This window comes from Danio rerio, chromosome 15, assembly GCF_052040795.2.
Source record: "Danio rerio strain M-AB ecotype USA chromosome 15, GRCz13ab, whole genome shotgun sequence".
Lineage (NCBI taxonomy): Eukaryota > Metazoa > Chordata > Actinopteri > Cypriniformes > Danionidae > Danio > Danio rerio.
Genome location: NC_141035.1, coordinates 35770747 through 35789256, shown reverse-complemented (window position 1 = coordinate 35789256; position 18510 = coordinate 35770747). Strand labels below are relative to the sequence as shown.

The following is an 18510-nucleotide window of genomic DNA, read 5'->3' as shown; positions in this document are numbered from 1 at the left end:
GATGAACCTTATTTGAACGCTTTGTTAAATGTGAATAAGTAATTTCAACCACAGCTTTTGTATCTTTTATGGGGTGTTTGTCATTTGATTGGTCTGAAGATCTGATGAGAGGTTGAAGTGCACTGTGATGTCATGTACGTCTTTGTGTCTTTTAAAAACGAATTGTGTCATTTTTTTGGAGCGTACTGGCTTATAGTTAAGTTAAAGACTAACATATTGACACTAATTTCAGTTCTGATTTCAAAGTGAATTTACGTTTTCCAGATGCAACAGGTCTTAAAATAGTGGCATAAATATGCAAAATCAGTACTGGTGAAGCGCAGATCAAGCATGAATGAGCTCAGTGTCAGTTGAATATCTCTGAGAGACTGTCAGTATGTGTCGTTCAGATCCTGCCATGCAAATATGTCCTCTGGGAAAAGAGAAACTCAAAGTGCTTACTCATGGGTTTCACGTCTACTGTATTTTCTATCATCATGAAAAATGGTTCAGTGCTTTACTTAAAGGTGCAGTAGGTGATTGTCTTCAAAATAAATTTTTTTGTGCTGGTTGAAAGTCTCCAATAGTACTCATTCATTCATTCATTCATTCATTTTCTTGTCGACTTAGTCCCTTTATTAATCCGGGGTCGCCACAGCAGAATGAACCACCAACTTATCCAGCAGGTTTTTACGCAGCGGATGCCCTTCCAGCCGCAACACATCTCTGGGAAACATCCACACACACACACTATGGACAATTTAGCCTACCCAATTCACCTGTACCGCATGTCTTTGGACTGTGGGGGAAACCCACGCAAACGCAGGGAGCACATGCAAACTCCTCACAGAAACGCCATCTGAGCCAAGGTTCGAACCAGTGACCCAGCGACCTTCTTGCTGTGAGGCGGCAGCACTACCTACTGCGCCACTACGTCGCCCCCTCCAATAGTACTGAATAAAGTAAATGATCTAAATGTATTTATATGTATTTTTCATCCAAATAAATATTGTCGGGCTTACAATTCCCATAATTTTGACAAGTAGCCCAAACTGTCTGTCAGCAAATATAGATTTGTACAACAGCGCATCTCTGTTCACCCAGATCCAGCAATACGGGGGGGCATGCGTGCCACACGTTCATGTGCACACGAGACACATTGATAAAATTAAATGCTGAATCAGCTTGTTAAAATCCTAAATCAATATTGGATGTTACTTTTGCATACTGGAGGAAGGATCACACCATGGCTGAAGAATTTCTTTTAGACAGGTAATGTTATGATTTAAAACTATTTTAGTCACGCAAAACTTATGTAGATTTTTTATGTAGATTTTGTTCTTTGATGTGACTATTTTCAGTTTCATAAGGCCTTTTAAAGCATTGCTAATGTAGATTTTTTATTTAGTTTAACAACAAAACATAAATAAAAATGTTATTCCGCCTAGCCTGCTTTACTGAGCTGAGGTTATTTTTATATTCACATTGGTTCAACTATGACAACCTGCTCCCTATATTGTTTATCATGCTACTCTGATTATTTGGTCTGAAATAGCATGTAAGTATGGCTTTGTAATAAATGTAATTCCTGCACTCTGCCGGCGAAACACTAAGCAAACATGAGTCATTTTAAGACAATGCGCATAAGAGAGACCATTATGACAAGTTTTGCTAACTACACAACTGAAAACATGCTAGATATAATACAGTTTTTCATTTAGAATTGCAATATTATAAAGAACTATAAAGTTGTCTAACTGGCGCATGACATAAACTAGTGGGTTGTCTGCTGTCATCTTCAAAGTGCGCGCGCTCTTGTTGCAGTAGACGTGGCTTTTAATGGCAGGTGAGGGACTGTGTTTCAAAGATATTAGGTTAACCTGTTAGCATTTTGGTAAATCTCCTACTGCACCTTTAAAGGTTTGTAAAAGATTGTGCTATTAAAGGCATCTGGTATATTTTTAATGCAAACAAATATATGTAGTTTTCACACTTATCACTAAGAGTCGCACTTTTGCTATTTTACTATTATTCATATTTTGAGTCATTTACATTTTACTCTTCTAAAGCATTAAAATACCATAGTATGTTTGCAGATATTAAAAAAAAACATGCTAAGAGAGCATTCTTTTTTATCTGAAAAACAATGCTGAGGTCAGATATTCTGCTTTGAAAATGTCTGTTACGTGCCGAAACTGCTGTCTTTGTTTTGGTTCTTTTAAGCCGCCCCCTGCCACTTTAACCAATTATATTTCAGCACCCTGTGTCGCCTTGTTTATAATCACGTATTTCATTCATTCATTTGTTCAGAAAGGCTCTCAAAACATTTGCCCGTGACCGAAAAGTGAACTCTGGTGGACAGTAGCAGACTCCAAAATGAGACGCAGGTTCAGAGTTCCACATGAGGTTATTAATTAGCAAATACTGTAAATATCATAACATAAACATTATGTGAGCAGGTTACATTGTAAGCCCGTGTCCTAACAACATGCTGTGTGAGGAGATTTGCAGTGATAAGCAATTTGGCTGTTTGCACCAAACGAAACACAACAGAAATTTAAATACAGCCACTAAGAATCACAGAATATGCAATCACTCACGGAATGGTTAGATTTATAATCTAATAATACATATTAAACCTCTTTAACACTATTAACATGCTGAATCCTAATTCTAAAGTTCAATTTCAAACAGTTTATTTTATTTTCAAGATCTGAGGTGAACTCTCTGCTGCTGCTTTCAGTAGTATGGCAATACATGTCATGTAAAATGGCATTCAAACTCGCATTATTAGCATTTAGCACTGAATAAAGCACATGAGGTGTTCCTGAGGTGATCATTGTCAGTTTTTTGTTGTTCAGCTGCAAGAAATAGAAGCCGTTTCTAAAATATCAATTCGAGCTGTTGGTTAGAACAAAAATTCAATTTATTATGGAGAATATTTCTTCTATCTTGTCACGTTGCTATTATATAAGACACAATTTAAAACCATTAGGATCGATAGTCAGGCTCATTCCTGTTGGTCCTCAATCTAGCAACCTGCGCTTGTGTTTGTTTTGATCCAGGAATGCAAGATCTAGTTCAACCACTGGGTGTAAAACTTCCATACTGCACCTTTAAATAGATTTTCTGTTTTATTTTGATCAGTAATTAATTAGTAATTTAGTAATTAATTAGTGATTTAGTAATTAATTCGGTTAGATGCCAAGGCTAAATAAGTAATTTTATTTGTTGAGTTTATTTTTTTTTTATTTTTTTTTTTTTGCTTTCATTTGATTTTAGATTTGTCTCAGTTACAGTAGCTTAACTGTTTTATTTATTTATCTATTTATTTTTGCATTTTTAGGTTGCAGTAGATTAGTTTAACTCTAGAAATAATGCAAGCAAAGTAGTGTTTTCTGGTTAGCTGCTAAAATTAAATTCATCAGGCAATTAGGGTGCAAATCAATGTTATTGATTTTCCGCACAATACTCTTTATTGACTGGTGGAAGTTTTGAAAATGACTTAATTGTGTTTGTGGATATGATTCCAATTCAACAGCAGCAGCTGGTAGGCAGTGTGTTTGTAGCTGCGTGGACCCCCGTTCCTCCCTCCCATCCTCCTCTCATTCCCTCTATCTCTCCCGCTCCCTGTGATACTCACCATCTGCTGTCTGCAAAACAAGTCATTTATATACTGTCACTTCTAGGACTGCCTTTATTTGTCAAGTGACCACTATGCAAATCACTCACGGAACAGGGGGGCTAATTATCAAACAATATGGAGAAAGCTTTTCGTTTCATCATTGGGATCTACATTCTAGACAATAGAAATTATGTTTCTTTCATGTGACCGCGCTCTTCACAAGCAGTCCAGCACTCCGAGAGCAATGCTACCTGACAGCGAGGTTTGTTAGCCACGGAAGAGTCTGAAAACCGCCTTTTATTTGTCACTTTTGGAATTTGAGAGGCTTTTATGTTCCATTTAATATCTACATCTATACTGCTTTTAATGTTTTTCAAGCACCTGACGAATGGTATTCAGACACTTAAAGGATAAGGAAGGCTGACCTCAACTTGGCATCCTAAATGCATGTAGGAGCTCATCATTTTTTGCTTGATTTGTCAAACATGTTAACCATTGCGCTTTGAGATAAAGACATTAAAGGGCCTAAAATATTTCAGGCACAAATCACACTGGTGTGATATCATTTTGAACACAATTAGGCCAAATTAACGCTGAAACTGCCAGAATTTTATGACCGTATGACCATATAGCGGCCATTTTGACTGTTAACAATAGACTGTACTGATTTTTTTTTATGCCATATTTTTATTAGAAGCTTCTATTAAGAGTTTAGAGTTAAGCTTTGAATGTCTGTCGTCATAAAAATGTGATTGTATTTATAATATAGCCTACAATTGTGTTTGAGTTATAGACCGCTGGTGAAGGTGTGTACTTCAGTGGCAAGCAGAGTAAGGTTACACCATCTGATCATAAGTTCTTTCTTAAACTGGAACGCAAAGTCCATACTAGGGGCTTAGTAAAAAGTAGCAAGTTTGTAACTAAGGCTGCATTTACACTGCCTGGTTCAAGTGACTCAATTCAGATTTTTTTCTTCCATGTGGCACAGATCGGATATGGCCCATGTACATGTAAGCAGGTAAAAAATAACATGGATTCTAATTTACTCAAATCAGATTCAGGCCTTGTTCATATGTGGAAATTTATCCGACATGATTCAGATCTGTGCCCTTGTGTCTGTAGTGTAAGCAGGTTGATCAGATTTTCACCTGTCAATGTGAGTCGCGCATCATTAAAAACCATAGCAAATGACGTCAGATTTGATGTTTTCATTTCAGAACAGACTTCAGCAAAGTCTGCAGATTAAACAATCTAAACATCTATATGTATCTAATAATATTAATATGTGTAAGAGGAGCTGAATAACATACCTGTCTGTTTGACACCATCTCACAAAGTGAGCGCTCACCGGAAACTACGTCAGCTCATCTTGCACATATGCAAGAAAATTTACTTGGGTTACACTTTATTTTGATGGTCTGTTTGTTGAATTTAAGTTTAATTACAATTAATTCTCATTAGATTAAGACTGTTAGGTTGGCGTCGGGGCTAGTATTAATTGACATGTACAGGACAAAGGGGCAAATTGACATGTACGGGCAAAGTTTCTTATAATAAGTTAAATGCCGATTGAAGGAGCAGTATCAACAGATATTAAACAGTCTACTAATACTCAAATGGACCATCAAAATAAAGTGTTACCTTTACTTAAAAATTCTTAAATTATTTTTTATATAGATCTAAAGAGAACATAATCAAAACTTTAAACATTGAAACACTAATAACGAAAAATATTAAAGGAAAAGAAAATTAATCAAATATTATTCAACACATTTCCTTTAGATCGCCTTTCAAAATAAAATACTCTCCAGATAACAAGTATGACCCAATAATCTAGTGCAATAACTTGCGTCACACTTGCACCCTATTGACTTCCAGAATAATTTGTTTTCCTACTATGGAAGTTGATAGGTCTCAGCAACCAGCTTTCAACAAATTTCTGTCTGTGTTCAACAGATAAAAGAAAATCATAAAGGTTCAAAGCTACATGAGGGAGAGTAAATCAAGGTTAATATAGGGTAATATTATTAATTACAAAAAATGAATGGAAAAACGAAACCTAGAAATAAAAATAAAAACCAGAGTTTTTTTTTTTTTTTTTTTTTTGCTAGAACTAACTGAAACTTTCCCAGTGATGGGTTGCAGCTGGAAGGGCATCCGCTGCGTAAAACATATGCTGGATAAGTTAGCGGTTCATTCTGCTTTGGCGATCCCAGATTAATATTAAGCCAAAAAGAAAATGAATGAATGAACTAACTAAAACTGGATTGTGTACATAAAAAACTAACTGAAACTAACTTAAATTATAGCAAAACATCCTTCATTTTTGTCTTTGTAAATGTATTTAATTTACTTCTTGAAGCCAGTTGTACGCTAGGTGTTTGAGCCGTACGGCACATCAGAGTCAGGCCAATTTGCCTTCAGTCATCCTCGCTGTTCAGTCATGCTCCCGTGACAAAAACAATGACTGGGCATGGCAGCAGCACGTTGACAACATTAATTATAACCAGAGCAGACACTTAAAAGTATTAATTTAACACAATTGTTTCCAATAATGGGATTTATTTCTGTATAAGTTATCTTGATCATGAACGAATCATTCTTTTTACCCGATCTTCCAAGTGAACCGGTTGAACTAGTTCACCAAATCGAACTGAATCATTTGAAACAATTCGTGTCTCCTGTAACGTTAAGCACTTATCCACAAAGACCTACTTTTTAACATGCCTGATACCCCCTCTGACTCTAAATAAATCAATTTACTGAGTTATTGAGTTAATAGAACAGTGAACTCATAATAATGCGCATTTGTGATTCAGTGAGCTAACCACAAACAATACATGACAGCCTGCAGTGACTGAAGCAAACTTGAACAACTGCTGGGCGGATAAACTGAGGGCTTAAAGATGAGGATCTGGCAAAACGTAAGTTTACTTCACAAAAGAAAGTCGTAATTGAGTTTAAATAAGTAAATCTTGCTTCAGTTGGGTTGCGAAACGTGATTGTAGGAAACTTTTCAGATCATGGTATTGGGAGGATTGTCACAAAAGATCTGGTTCACAGAAAAGATCTGAACTTTCCATCACTACTGTGTATCTAGCCTCAGAAGCAGCCTTGCACACATATTGTATGGCACTTAGAGCTGCTATCTTGTGGACTGTTGCATTTGAATTTGAAGATGGGTAGATGGTAGTGTTCGTGTGTCCTCTGAAAACATGTTTCAAAAATATATCTTTGGTTGAGTTATTATACAACATTCTGATGATTCTGTATCTTCCACATAACATATAATTTATTAACATTGAATTTAAACTTAAACTAAGCAATTTCAAAATGTAGAAACTAATAAAAACTAGTTAATCTGCCTCTAAAAATAATTATAACTGATTGAATTTAAAAACAAACAGTCGAAACGAAATAAAAACGTAAACTAATGAAAAATCCAAAACTATTATAACCTTGGAGTAAATTATGAGGTGATTTTTGTGAACTATCTCTTTAAGTGTGATATGACTAGTATGATGTTACTTGAACTGAAGTTGAATCTATGCCATTATTATCACATGCTTTCTAAACTGCTGCTTTCTCATTTGTCATTTTTAGTTGAAACTTGGTAATTTTGGTTGTGAGAGGAAAACATGCAGACATATTGTTTTCATCAACCATCACTCTCAGCAGTGTGGGAAGTTTGCTAGCAGTATATCGCCGCTCACATATTGTCAAACTTCTTTTCACCCCTAAACAAAGAAGCAAACAGCCTCAGACAAAATATTGACCCAATGCTCTAAATTCAGCAACATTTCTGAGGTCTATTGGTCTCAACCTGAGCCTGGAGTCAGAAAGGGAGGCTCATGGTGTCTCGCTCAGAAATGTGACCGTCACCTTCAGGCTATTGATTCATTCTCCACTGACAGGTGCATCCACAGCTCTGACATTAAGCACTGCAATTACGGCCTTAAAATGTCAAACTGTGGAGTAAAGGGTCATAACTCATTCCAGAGTCAAATCAAAATGGCAGCGGTTGCTGATGGAGTCGCAGGATTCTGCTTGGCAGGGTTTTGTCACAGGAAAAAAAAACAGCGTTTATGGTTGAAGGACATGCCAACAATCACAAAAACAGATTTGTGTTGCTTGTAAACGTAATACACAATTCTGAGAGCAGTGATTAAGAATGTTCTGTGACTAATAGGCATCGGGTTATACTGTATATGCACTAATGATTAGAACATGTCAAAGGAGCGACTCTAGAAAAGGTAAATAGTAAATGCACCTTTTACTTTCCATCATCTAGAGTTTAAAATGCTCAAAACCAAAAAAAAAAAAAAAAAGTTATAGATGGTTAAGTAATGTTACAAAAATTGCACCGCATTAAACATTTTATTATTTCATAAACAAATATGTGAAATTAGTCCTGGAGCAATACAGAAAAGTGATAGGTCAAAAGCTACACATCTCCTGAGTATAAGTTTTGAATTTGATGGCAATTTCATGCTAAATTACATTTCTGAAATAAATTTTCTAATGTCTTGTGATTTTTCTCCTATTAATTTTTTTTTGTAGGGAAGCAGTCTGATGACCCCATGTACTCGAGTTTCTAATAACAATTTTAGTCATTTATCATAGTTCCCAAGTGATGATGAAATTTTCACAGTAATTCTAATAATATATTTTCTTCATGATAAAGTCTTATATCTTTTAGTTTGGCTGGAAGAGATCTACAATTTTTGTACAAATTTTAAGGTCAATGTTATCAGCCTTTTTTAACCATTGTTATCCAATATCTTGCCTAATTACCCTAACTTTCCTAATTAACCTACTGTAATTAACCCAGTTAAGCCTTTAACTTGCACTTTAAGCTGAATGCTAGTATCTTACAAAATAAGTAGGAAAATATTATGTTCTTTCGCCATGGCAAAGACTTGGTGAAATCTTTAGAAATCAACTATTAAAACTGTTGTTTAGAAATGTGTTGAAAAAATCTTTCCATTGAACATCACTCGAGAAATATTTTTAAAAGAATTACAATTTCATACTAGGACTTCAACTGTATATATTGCATATTCAAAATATGCTTGTCGCTGATACTACACTACATCCCATTTCTAAACTCACACATAAAAAATGTATGCTCTTCTAAGAACCTGAGAGAAACATCAGAGCTTTGACAAACTTGCACATGCGCAGATGAAGCAGTGATTGACGTGCCCCAGGTTATGACGGCTGTTTTGTGTCCATCTAAGCATATCGGCTTAAACCTCTGAGGGAGACAATCAGCAAGAGGTGTTCCTTATCGGCCGTAAAGAGCAGCGGCTTAAAGTGGATTATAGTAATGAACTGCCAGTTAAGGGTTACAGATTCCTGTTTGTGGTGAAATGTGTTTTCTCCAGAGCTAAGATGAGCAGCCCGTTGACACTGTGAGTCTGTTGACAACACTGAGATGATTTAAAGGACGTGGCCCTCATATAACCTTAGCTGGAGATTTAAGTCTAGATATAACCTGTCAAAATTGGATGTATAACAAGGCACAGTCGTTATAAATGCAGGAGGTTTTCTGGACTTTACATTCTAGGTTAAAGTGCTGATCTGTCTTTTTCTCGCTGTGCCAATATATACAGTATTTACAGCTATGGAAATACATTATGGGTTTAAATGTAAGTATTTGTATATTCTGATGACAATTCTTTAAAATTTTTAATTGTTTTTATAACAAATGTTTTCATTTGTTGTGCTTAAAAATCATTGTTATTATAACATGTATAGATTTCTACTAGGGGTGTAACGAAATGGAGTGTAATTTGTATAGATCACAACCCACGGTTCAGAACACACATGACCCTTGGATTAATACTTCTTTTTTTTACTGGTAGATTAATCCTAAATGTGTAATGATCGCTGAGAGATCGCCTCTCGCGTCATTCAAATCACATGGATGACAGCATTTAGGCTTTCCTGTAAAATATAATGATGACGGAAGATATCGTGGTAGGTTATACGGGATGTAGTGGGTTCCTTAGTTTATTAAAGGTGTTTTCTGTCACTACTTGTTTAGCCTGCATTTATGCATTTAGTGTTAGTTGCACGAATAATCGTTAAAAGATCGAGATCTTAACACCCACGTAACATAATTTATAAATGATGGTGATTTGCATGTGTTTATTAATCCTAAGAGATTCAGTCTTTGAGTTAGTATTGAGGTTACAAACAGTCAAATAACACAGAAGTAAGTGGGATATAGCAGTTTATAGTTTTGATTAAATCACTGATGATATGGTAAAGATTAAAATCACTGTCTTGTGCATTTAATGATGCTCAAAAATAAAATTTGTAGGCAGCAATTATATTATCTGACCAGTAGGTGGCCTTCAAAAATATGCCACTAAATATTTAAAAAAAATAGATACATCTAGCAGTGAAACATGAAGTTTTATGAGTGAATAACTACATCATTTATTGAAAATGAGAATAAATATGCGTTAAAATATACATTTTATACAAATATACACTTTATACATTTAGCGCTATCATGAATTTTTCACAGTACTGAATATTTTACAATTTATTTTTATTCATCTGATTATTTATCCATTTTATTTTTAATACATTAACAGGTTCTATGTTTTTTTTTTTTTTTTTTGTCAAAACCAAAAGTTTCTTGCAGTACTGTTTTTGTAATAAATGGAAAGCAAATGACAGTTTTCTCCTCCTCTTTGATGCTGATCCAAAAAAATGGTCTGATCTGTGACGAAAAAACTATAATGTGATCAAAACCATGAGATTTGAAATCTGTTAAACCACTAATTTCTACTCGTCTTAAAAAAAAAACATTATAAGCTTGTTGAACATGGCGTTCTTGTTATTTTCTGTAATAATTGCACTAAATGACAACATTTTTATTTTAAATTTGGAAGAAATGTCATCAGTAATTTCCCAAAAAAAAATGTTTTCCTTTTTTTTTTATGTTTGTGAAATGATGTTTAACAGAGCAAGGAAATTTTCACATTATGGTTGATAATATTTTTTCTTCAGGAGAAATTCTTATTTGTTTTATTTTGGCTCAAATACATATAATTGTTAATTTTTCTAACACCATTTTAAGGACAAAATTATGAACCCCTTTAAGCTAGATTTTATTTTTCGATAGTCTACAGAACAAACCATTGTTATGCAATAACTTATTTAATTACCCTAACCTGCCTTGTTAACCTAATCAACCTAGTGAAGCCTTTAAATGTTCATTTTAACTGTATAGAAGTGTCTTGTAAAATATCTAGTAAAATATTATGTCCTGTTGTCATGGAAAAGATCAAATAAATCAGTTAAATAAGTTATTGAAACTATTATTTTTAAAAATGTGTTGAAAACATCTCTCCAATATATAAATTTGGGGAAAAAATAAATGGTGGGCTTATATCGAACTGTCACTCACTGTGTGTGGCTCATTAACACTTTAAAGTTAATAATTTATTCAGTTATTAATACTTTTCTTCCATTTTTTTCTATTTTTAATAGTAAAAAAGTCTGTTTTGAATAAATGCTCTTCTTTTGTTCATCTAAAATTCTTAAAAACAATTATTGTTGCAAAATAATATTCAAATAGTGTTGATAGTAAAATTTATAACATCTAAAAGGTCAGGTGATAGTGAAGTATTTTAAATTGTAATAATATTTCATAGTACTCCTGCAATTTTTTTTACAGTATTTAACACACAAACCTGAAACCCTTTAACAGCCTACTTTCAATATAGAGCATATCGACCATTTATATTCATATTTTTGGCCTTTTTAAAGGAATTTTTTCCCCTCGTTCTTTTCTTCACTGTTGGATGGCAGAAATATAGTGATACTTTCCACATGGCTGCCTGTTTCTCTCAGATCTTCAGATCAGATTACATTATTTGAGCAGACATCGTGACCCCTGTTCCTGAGTCAGACCTAAAATAGCTATAATGTGAGCGCATTATTATTTGACAGACAGCATCGTAAAACAGCACACACTGACATTTAATTGTTGCCAAATGTGATCGTTGTGAGAGTCATGAGAGGTCTGTGTGTTGAAATTCACCATCAGGATCAGACTTTAAGATGAGGGATGTTTTTCTTTTGGAATTATTTCAGTCATAAGCTAGTATTCTCTGTTACTCCTATTTCAGTAGTTTGTAGGAAAATGTTCCTCCCATTTCAGTATTTTCAACATTCAACTCCTGTATTTACCCTACCACCAATGTAATAAAAATAAATAAATAAATCTAGCACAAGCACACCCGCACTTCAACCCCCCAATGTTCAAATCTATGACTTGCACTAATGTTTTCAATTCTGTGGATCTGATTGTTTTACTGCTGACAAAGTGCTTTAAAGTTGTTGTGGAACATACTTTTGGTATTAATTTTGTAACTTTATTTAGATATTCTTTGACATAAAATTTAGAAGATTTTATTTTATTTTTTTCTGGAAAATAAGTCGCACCTGACTATAAGTCACACTGGCTGAAAGAATCATCTATATACAGGTCACACTTGTGTGTAACAATATACTGGAATTGAATTAAAAGTGACATAAACAAGGAGACCTTTCAAAACATTTCAATCTACACATACACATATTCTTATCACAAGTGCTCACATTTAGATTTGTTAGCTCTCAAGTTTTGCTATTATTTATTTTATATTATTACCTTTTTTATATAAAAACATGAATCTACTTTTTAGTGAAGTTTATTCATAAACTAATTTCGAGAGGATCACGTGCTTATGATTTATCACGGCCGGTCTCGCATTTGCTAATCGCTATCTTCCAATCATATGAGCCCTAAGCTACTATAAATAGCCACAGTTTTCAGTTCACTTTATCTTCGTTTGGAAGAAACCCCCCTCCTCTCCTATTCTCCTCCTTTACCACTGATTGGGCGGCACGGCAGCCCAGTGGTTAGCACTGTGACCCCCACAGCAAGAACACTGCCAGCCCTGGTTCCACAGGACCGGTTGTGTTTCTGTGAGGAGTTTGTATGTTCTCCCCGTGCCCGCGTGGGTTTTCCCCGGGTTCTCTGGTTTCCTCCCACCATCCAAAGACATTTAACATACATAACAATCAAGCATTTGTCTAACCCCTTGTGTTCCCTTATCTACCGCAGCAGGGGAGTTCTGAGATCCACCGAGCTCAGGCTCCCCTCTCGCTCTGCCAGTGGGAGGAAGCCCCGGGCTCGAGGAGCCCTTGAGCTCGGGGCTCTCTCCCGGGACAGCATGCCAAACAAGCTTTTATAAATCATCAGCTAAGTGTGAACTCTTGAATTATAAATTAAAGTGAAACTGAATCTAAACTAAATCTAGTGTAAACTGAAACTGATTCAGCACCAGTCCAAATGTGCATGTTTTAAGAATGTCTTTCTTCTTTTTAGTGTTAATTGCATTATGTAAGTTACATAAATTAGAGTATGATGAGGAGAAATTATATTTATTCCAGAAAATGCTAATTACAAATTATAAATGTCCTGTTTAAAGTCAAACTAAATCTAGTTCTAATTCGGTTCAAATGTTTTTGCATTATATAAGTTGCTTTAGAATACAATGATGGGTTATAAACGTGACTTGCACTCCAGAAAATACAGTATTATTAACAGACAATGTTCAATTATGTGTTGACTTTAAAATGGAAAACTCTCCATAAGAATCTACTGAAAGTGAGAGATTGCGTAAAACCACACATTTCTTAAACTGTTGATGAGATCACGTTGACAGTGTGGCCTGTTTGAATGCGACAACTTTTTACATTATTAAAAGTTTCAAAGAGTCCTGATTGTTAGCATGTTGAAGATGCAGATGTGGATGTTTAGGTGATGAAGCGGCAGTTTGATCTGTCATGAGCGTCCGGAGCTTCAGAGTGCTGTGGGAGACTGTGGGAGTTTCTCCACGTGGGACGAGAGATTGATGGGATCAGAGCCTCAGCACAGCCGAGGGGAGCTTGTAGGTGTCTGTCAATGCTAGCGTTCACAGTGGCACACACACACCCACTCTGCACGCTTCACACACAAATAAACACAAACATACACCCTATCAATAACGAGGACATGGTGACACACGTCTGTCAGCGTTACATAACATGAGGGATCTGTGTGATGGATTTGCGTTTCTTCTATAATAATTTTTGACAATTATGGATTATCTCACAAGGAAAAAGTTAAAAGATAAAAAACAATGACAAAAAAATGCACTACGAACAAATTGTAATTCAAGGTCATGAAGTGTAAAGTGCTCATGACAATACTAAACCAGAAATTTTCTTAGTATTTGGTGTTGGTTTAGGTTTTAAACATTTTCTGCTTTTTACATCTATACACTCGCATGCCTTTTATCTATTAATTTATCTATTAATATCTATTATAAAATCTGTTAATATGCAAATTGTCTTATTTTATTTACATAAATTAAAGTAGCCACATGTAGTCGTGGCTGAGAGGTTAAACCAATGGACTTGAAATCCACAGGGGGGCGGTTGATTCCGCTGTGGCAACCTCCAAAATATAGACTAAGCTGAAGAGGAAAATGATTAAATGAATCGAGTATATGTTGGCCAACAGTACATCCCAGCTTCACTACAATACACTACCATGCAAAAGTTTGGAGTGGGTGGTATTAGGATGTTATTTTAGTTTCTTATGTTTACCAACGCTACACTTTTTCTTTTGTTATTGTTCAAATACGCAGCAATAATATTGTGAAATATTATGACAATTGAAAACCAATGTTCAGTCCTTTATTAATTATAAATGTATCTACTGTCTCTTTTCATCCAATTTAATGCTCTTTTGGTCTGAATTTATGTAATATATAAGTAATTTATGAGCTTTATAGTGTTGTGTGGAGTTATTGTTTAAATACTTATTGTTATGATAAGCTTTTTACATAACTGTAACAAATTATCAAAATGTTTAAATGTACATTTAAAATGTTGCTTTTTAAGATGTAAAAAAATATTGTTATAAATGTATGTTGCAATGAAAAAACAAAACAAAAAAAACTATCACAGCCATGTAACAAACAGTGAGCCTGATTCGAATCTCAGGATGCCCGCTTGGTCCTAAAAGGTCTTAAAATGTCTTAAATTTCAAAAACTCAATTTTAGGCCCTAAAAGTTATTGAAATTTGCTGCTGTAGGTCTTAAATCATTTTAAACAGGTCTAATTTGCCTCTGTCTATAAAGTTACCCAATTGGGCAGACCGATCACCAACATCCTGTCTCAATAAAACGTTTAACAAAAGTTAATTATTTAACTCTATTTGCCAATATGGTGTAATTATCTTCCTTACAACAGCACTTGTTTATAAGTTCTCCATGACTGTTGTGCATACATTTTGCTTATTATAATGTTTTAACTGAAATATTTAACTAGATTTTGCTTGTTTTGACACATTTAAAAAATATGTGGTTAAAAAATAACTCAATTAAAAATATTTTGATGAGGCAAGTTGATTTCTTTTTCATTAGCTCAACCATGCTCTTAGAAAAAATCCTTGTCGTTTAGCCATGTATAAGTCTGAAATTTGCTTCATAATGGTTTTAAAAGGATCTTCAATCAATCAATAAATGACAACAGCTTATTTTCTTTTTAGTTGGATTTTCAAGTTCTAAATTCCAGTTTGCCTTTGTGTGAAATGTATTATTGTTATATATGGTTGACCTTTTTTAACATCTACGGTAGCCTCTGTAGCATTTGCATACTCTTGACCAGTGGTCACCAAACTTGTTCCTGGAGGGCCGGTGTCCTGCAAGTTTTAGCTCCAACTCTAATCAAACACTCCTGAACAAGCCAATCAAGCTCTTACTTGGTATACTTGAAACATCCAGGCAGGTGTGTTGAAGCAAGTTGGAGCTAAACCCTGCAGGGACACCGGCCCTCCAGGACCAGGATTGGTGACCCCTGCTCTTGACTCTTTTTTATGCTTCAATGAAACTAAGTTAATTCTAATGTTCTTTATATGTAGATCACTGTGTATTAAGTACAGACTAAATGACTAATAAATACACCTAAGCAAATGCCAAAATTTAGGGCTGAACGATTTTAATGTGCAGTAGGGCAGGCCGAAATGGCAAAAATCTCATATCACTACTTTATATAAGTAATCTCATATCCTGATTTATTAGGTACATCTTACAAGTATCAGGTTGGACCTCCTATAGCTTTCAGAACTGCCTTAACCCTTTGTGGCATAGATTCAATAGAGTACTTGAAAGAGATTTTGGTCCATATTGACATGATAGCATCTTGCAGTTGCTACAGATTTGTCAGCTGCTCATCCATGATGCGAATCTCCCGTTCCATCACATCCCAAAGGTGCTCTATTGGATTGAGATCTTATGGCTGTGGAGGCCATTTGAGTACAGTGGACTCATTTTCATGTTCAAGAAACCAGTCTGAGATGATTCACACTTTATGACATGGAGTATTATCCTGCTGGAAGTAGCCATCAGAAGATGTACATGGTCAGCAACAAAACTTGGGTAGGCTGTGGTGTTGACACGATTCTCGATTGGTACTAGTGCGCGACGAAAATATCCCTCACACCATTACAGCACCACCACCAGCCTGAATTGTTTATACAAGGCAGGATGGATCCATGTTTTCATGTTGTTGATGTGAAATTCTGACCCTACCTTTCAAATATTGCAGCAGAAATCGAGACTCAACAGACCAGGCAACGTTTTTTAATCATCTGTTGTCCAATTTTGGTGAGCCTGTACAAATTGTAGCCTCAGTTTCCTGTTCTCAGCTGGCAGGAGTCTCAACTGGCAGCCCAGTGTGGCCTTTTGCTGCTGTAGCCCATCTGCCTCAAGGTTCAACGTGTTGTGCATTCAGAGTTGCTCTTCTGCATACCTCAGTTGTAACGAGTGGTTATTTGAGTTACTGTTGCCTTCCTTTCAGCTGGAACCAGTCTGACCATTCTCCTTTGACTTCTGGCATCAACAAGGCATTTGCATACACAGAACTGCCAATCAATGGATATTTTTTTTTTCTCGGACCATTCTTTGTAAACCCTAAAGATGATTGTGTGTGAAAATCCCAATAGATCAGCAGTTTCTGATATACTCAGACCAGCCAGTCTGTCACCAACAACCATGCCACGTTCAAAATCACTTAAATCACCTTTCTTCCCCATTCTTTGTTTGGTTTGAACTACAGCAGATTGTCTTGACCATGTCTACATGCCTAAATGCAGAGTTGCTGCTTAGCGTTGCGTTAATGAGCAGTTGTACATGTGTACAGTACCTAATAAAGTGGCCGGTGAGTGTATATCACGATATAGTACCATTTCTGAGACTACAATCAATTTTTTGTTTATATTTTTTAACCATACTTTTCAAATACAAATGTTTACAGCTCCAACATAAAAATTAAAAACAAAAGCGCTTAACAAAATGTAAACATTGCACTTTCAAGATTGCGATTTTCTCACAATGCTGTTATTCCTGTTTCTATCTGCATGCCGTAATGCCATGTAATACTGGGTTCATATAAATTATGAAAAAGTAATACCATAAACAATGTATTTTAACACAAACGACTAAACAAAAGACTTTTTATTTGTCCATTTAATATTGCACAACCCTAATATGCAGTATCAGAGTCTGAAAATTCACAATATGCATCGTGTAGTAGCATATTTGTGATCTTCAATGCATCATCAGTATTGCTACCATTACCAATAGCCCTCTTCCTTTTTAAATTGTGTCTTTTTGAAACAGTGTGTGTTTCTTTCTGCCCTTTGTCTTCGGCACAATCTGATCAGCGAGGGAGGGTTTGTGCCGCAGTCAGTCAGTCCAGGTTAACGTCTGCTCTGCGAAGGGGAGGGTGTTCGCGGGCCCTGCTCCTGGAAATGGGAACTGTTAACTGAAGCATGTTAATAAGGAAAGGCTTGTCTCTTCCATACTAACACTTGGATGACTCTGCAGGCTTTGAAGGGGTGCTGGGTGGGGGTAGTTTTTGGAACTCAACCACTCATAGCCACTAACTAACCAACCAATCAACCCCCCCACCAAAAAAAAAAAAAAAAAACTACCACCCCTGCAAGGTTGGAATGATGGAGGGGGTTTGGGTTTGCTTGCATTGTCAAGTAACGCATTGACCCATCACTTTGATGCGTATGGATCCTGACAGCCGCTCTCTCTCTCTCTCTCTCTCTCTTTTCTCTGTATGTTTTCTCTCTGTTTTGCTGCAGGCCACCGAGGCTCAGATCCAAAGTGTTGGACAGTCGCCATCTCAGTTGCTCATCGAGCCTCATCCGCCCCGTAGCTCCGCCATGCACCTGGTGAGAACAGCGTGTGTGGAGAAAATCATTGTGTGCGTTGTTGTTGTGTGTGTGTTTTTTTTTTCTGCCTGGCAGTGGGGAAGTTATTATTTGGAACAAGGGCAGTGACGCCTGACCTTAACAACCGGTTCCCCTACACCCCAGCACAACTGCAGTCTACTGTCCATATGCCCAGAAGTTTTTGTACTTTATAGAGATCTGCATTTGTGTGGGCATTAACTAAAATAGAGATATGCTATTTTATATACTGATTTATATATAAAAATATACTATTTTATTCACTATTTGATTTGAAGCTTTTTGATTTAACTTTAAAGTGGTGGTCCAGAGTGTATTTTTAAGGCTTGGTTGTGTTAATAAGATGCAAAGCAATGTGTGCTCATGCTTCACTTGTAAAAAAATCACATTATTGTTTCATATATCTTGTATTATATACTGCTACTTAGCTAACATGAAAACGACAATCATATCATATATCTCAATCGTTATTTGAGATATATAAAGCAGGGAAAGCAGGCATGTAGAGACGCACTGCAGCGCTGGTGAAGATTGTGTGTGTTTACTGCGGTTTGACGAATAAATATGAATTTGTAGCTAAATTGTTAG

At 35.7% G+C, this 18510-nt stretch overlaps 1 protein-coding gene across 8 annotated transcripts in view; it reads left to right on the top strand.

Annotated features, from left to right (window-relative positions):
- The window catches only part of nbeab (neurobeachin b), a 569044-nt gene that overhangs the window by 513211 nt on the left and 37323 nt on the right, over positions 1-18510 (top strand). For all 8 annotated transcript variants that reach the window (XM_087284306.1, XM_087284305.1, XM_087284304.1 and 5 more), the window contains one exon: positions 17815-17904. In XM_087284306.1, coding sequence (XP_087140432.1) covers positions 17815-17904 — 90 coding nt within the window. The remainder of the gene's footprint in view (positions 1-17814; positions 17905-18510) is intronic.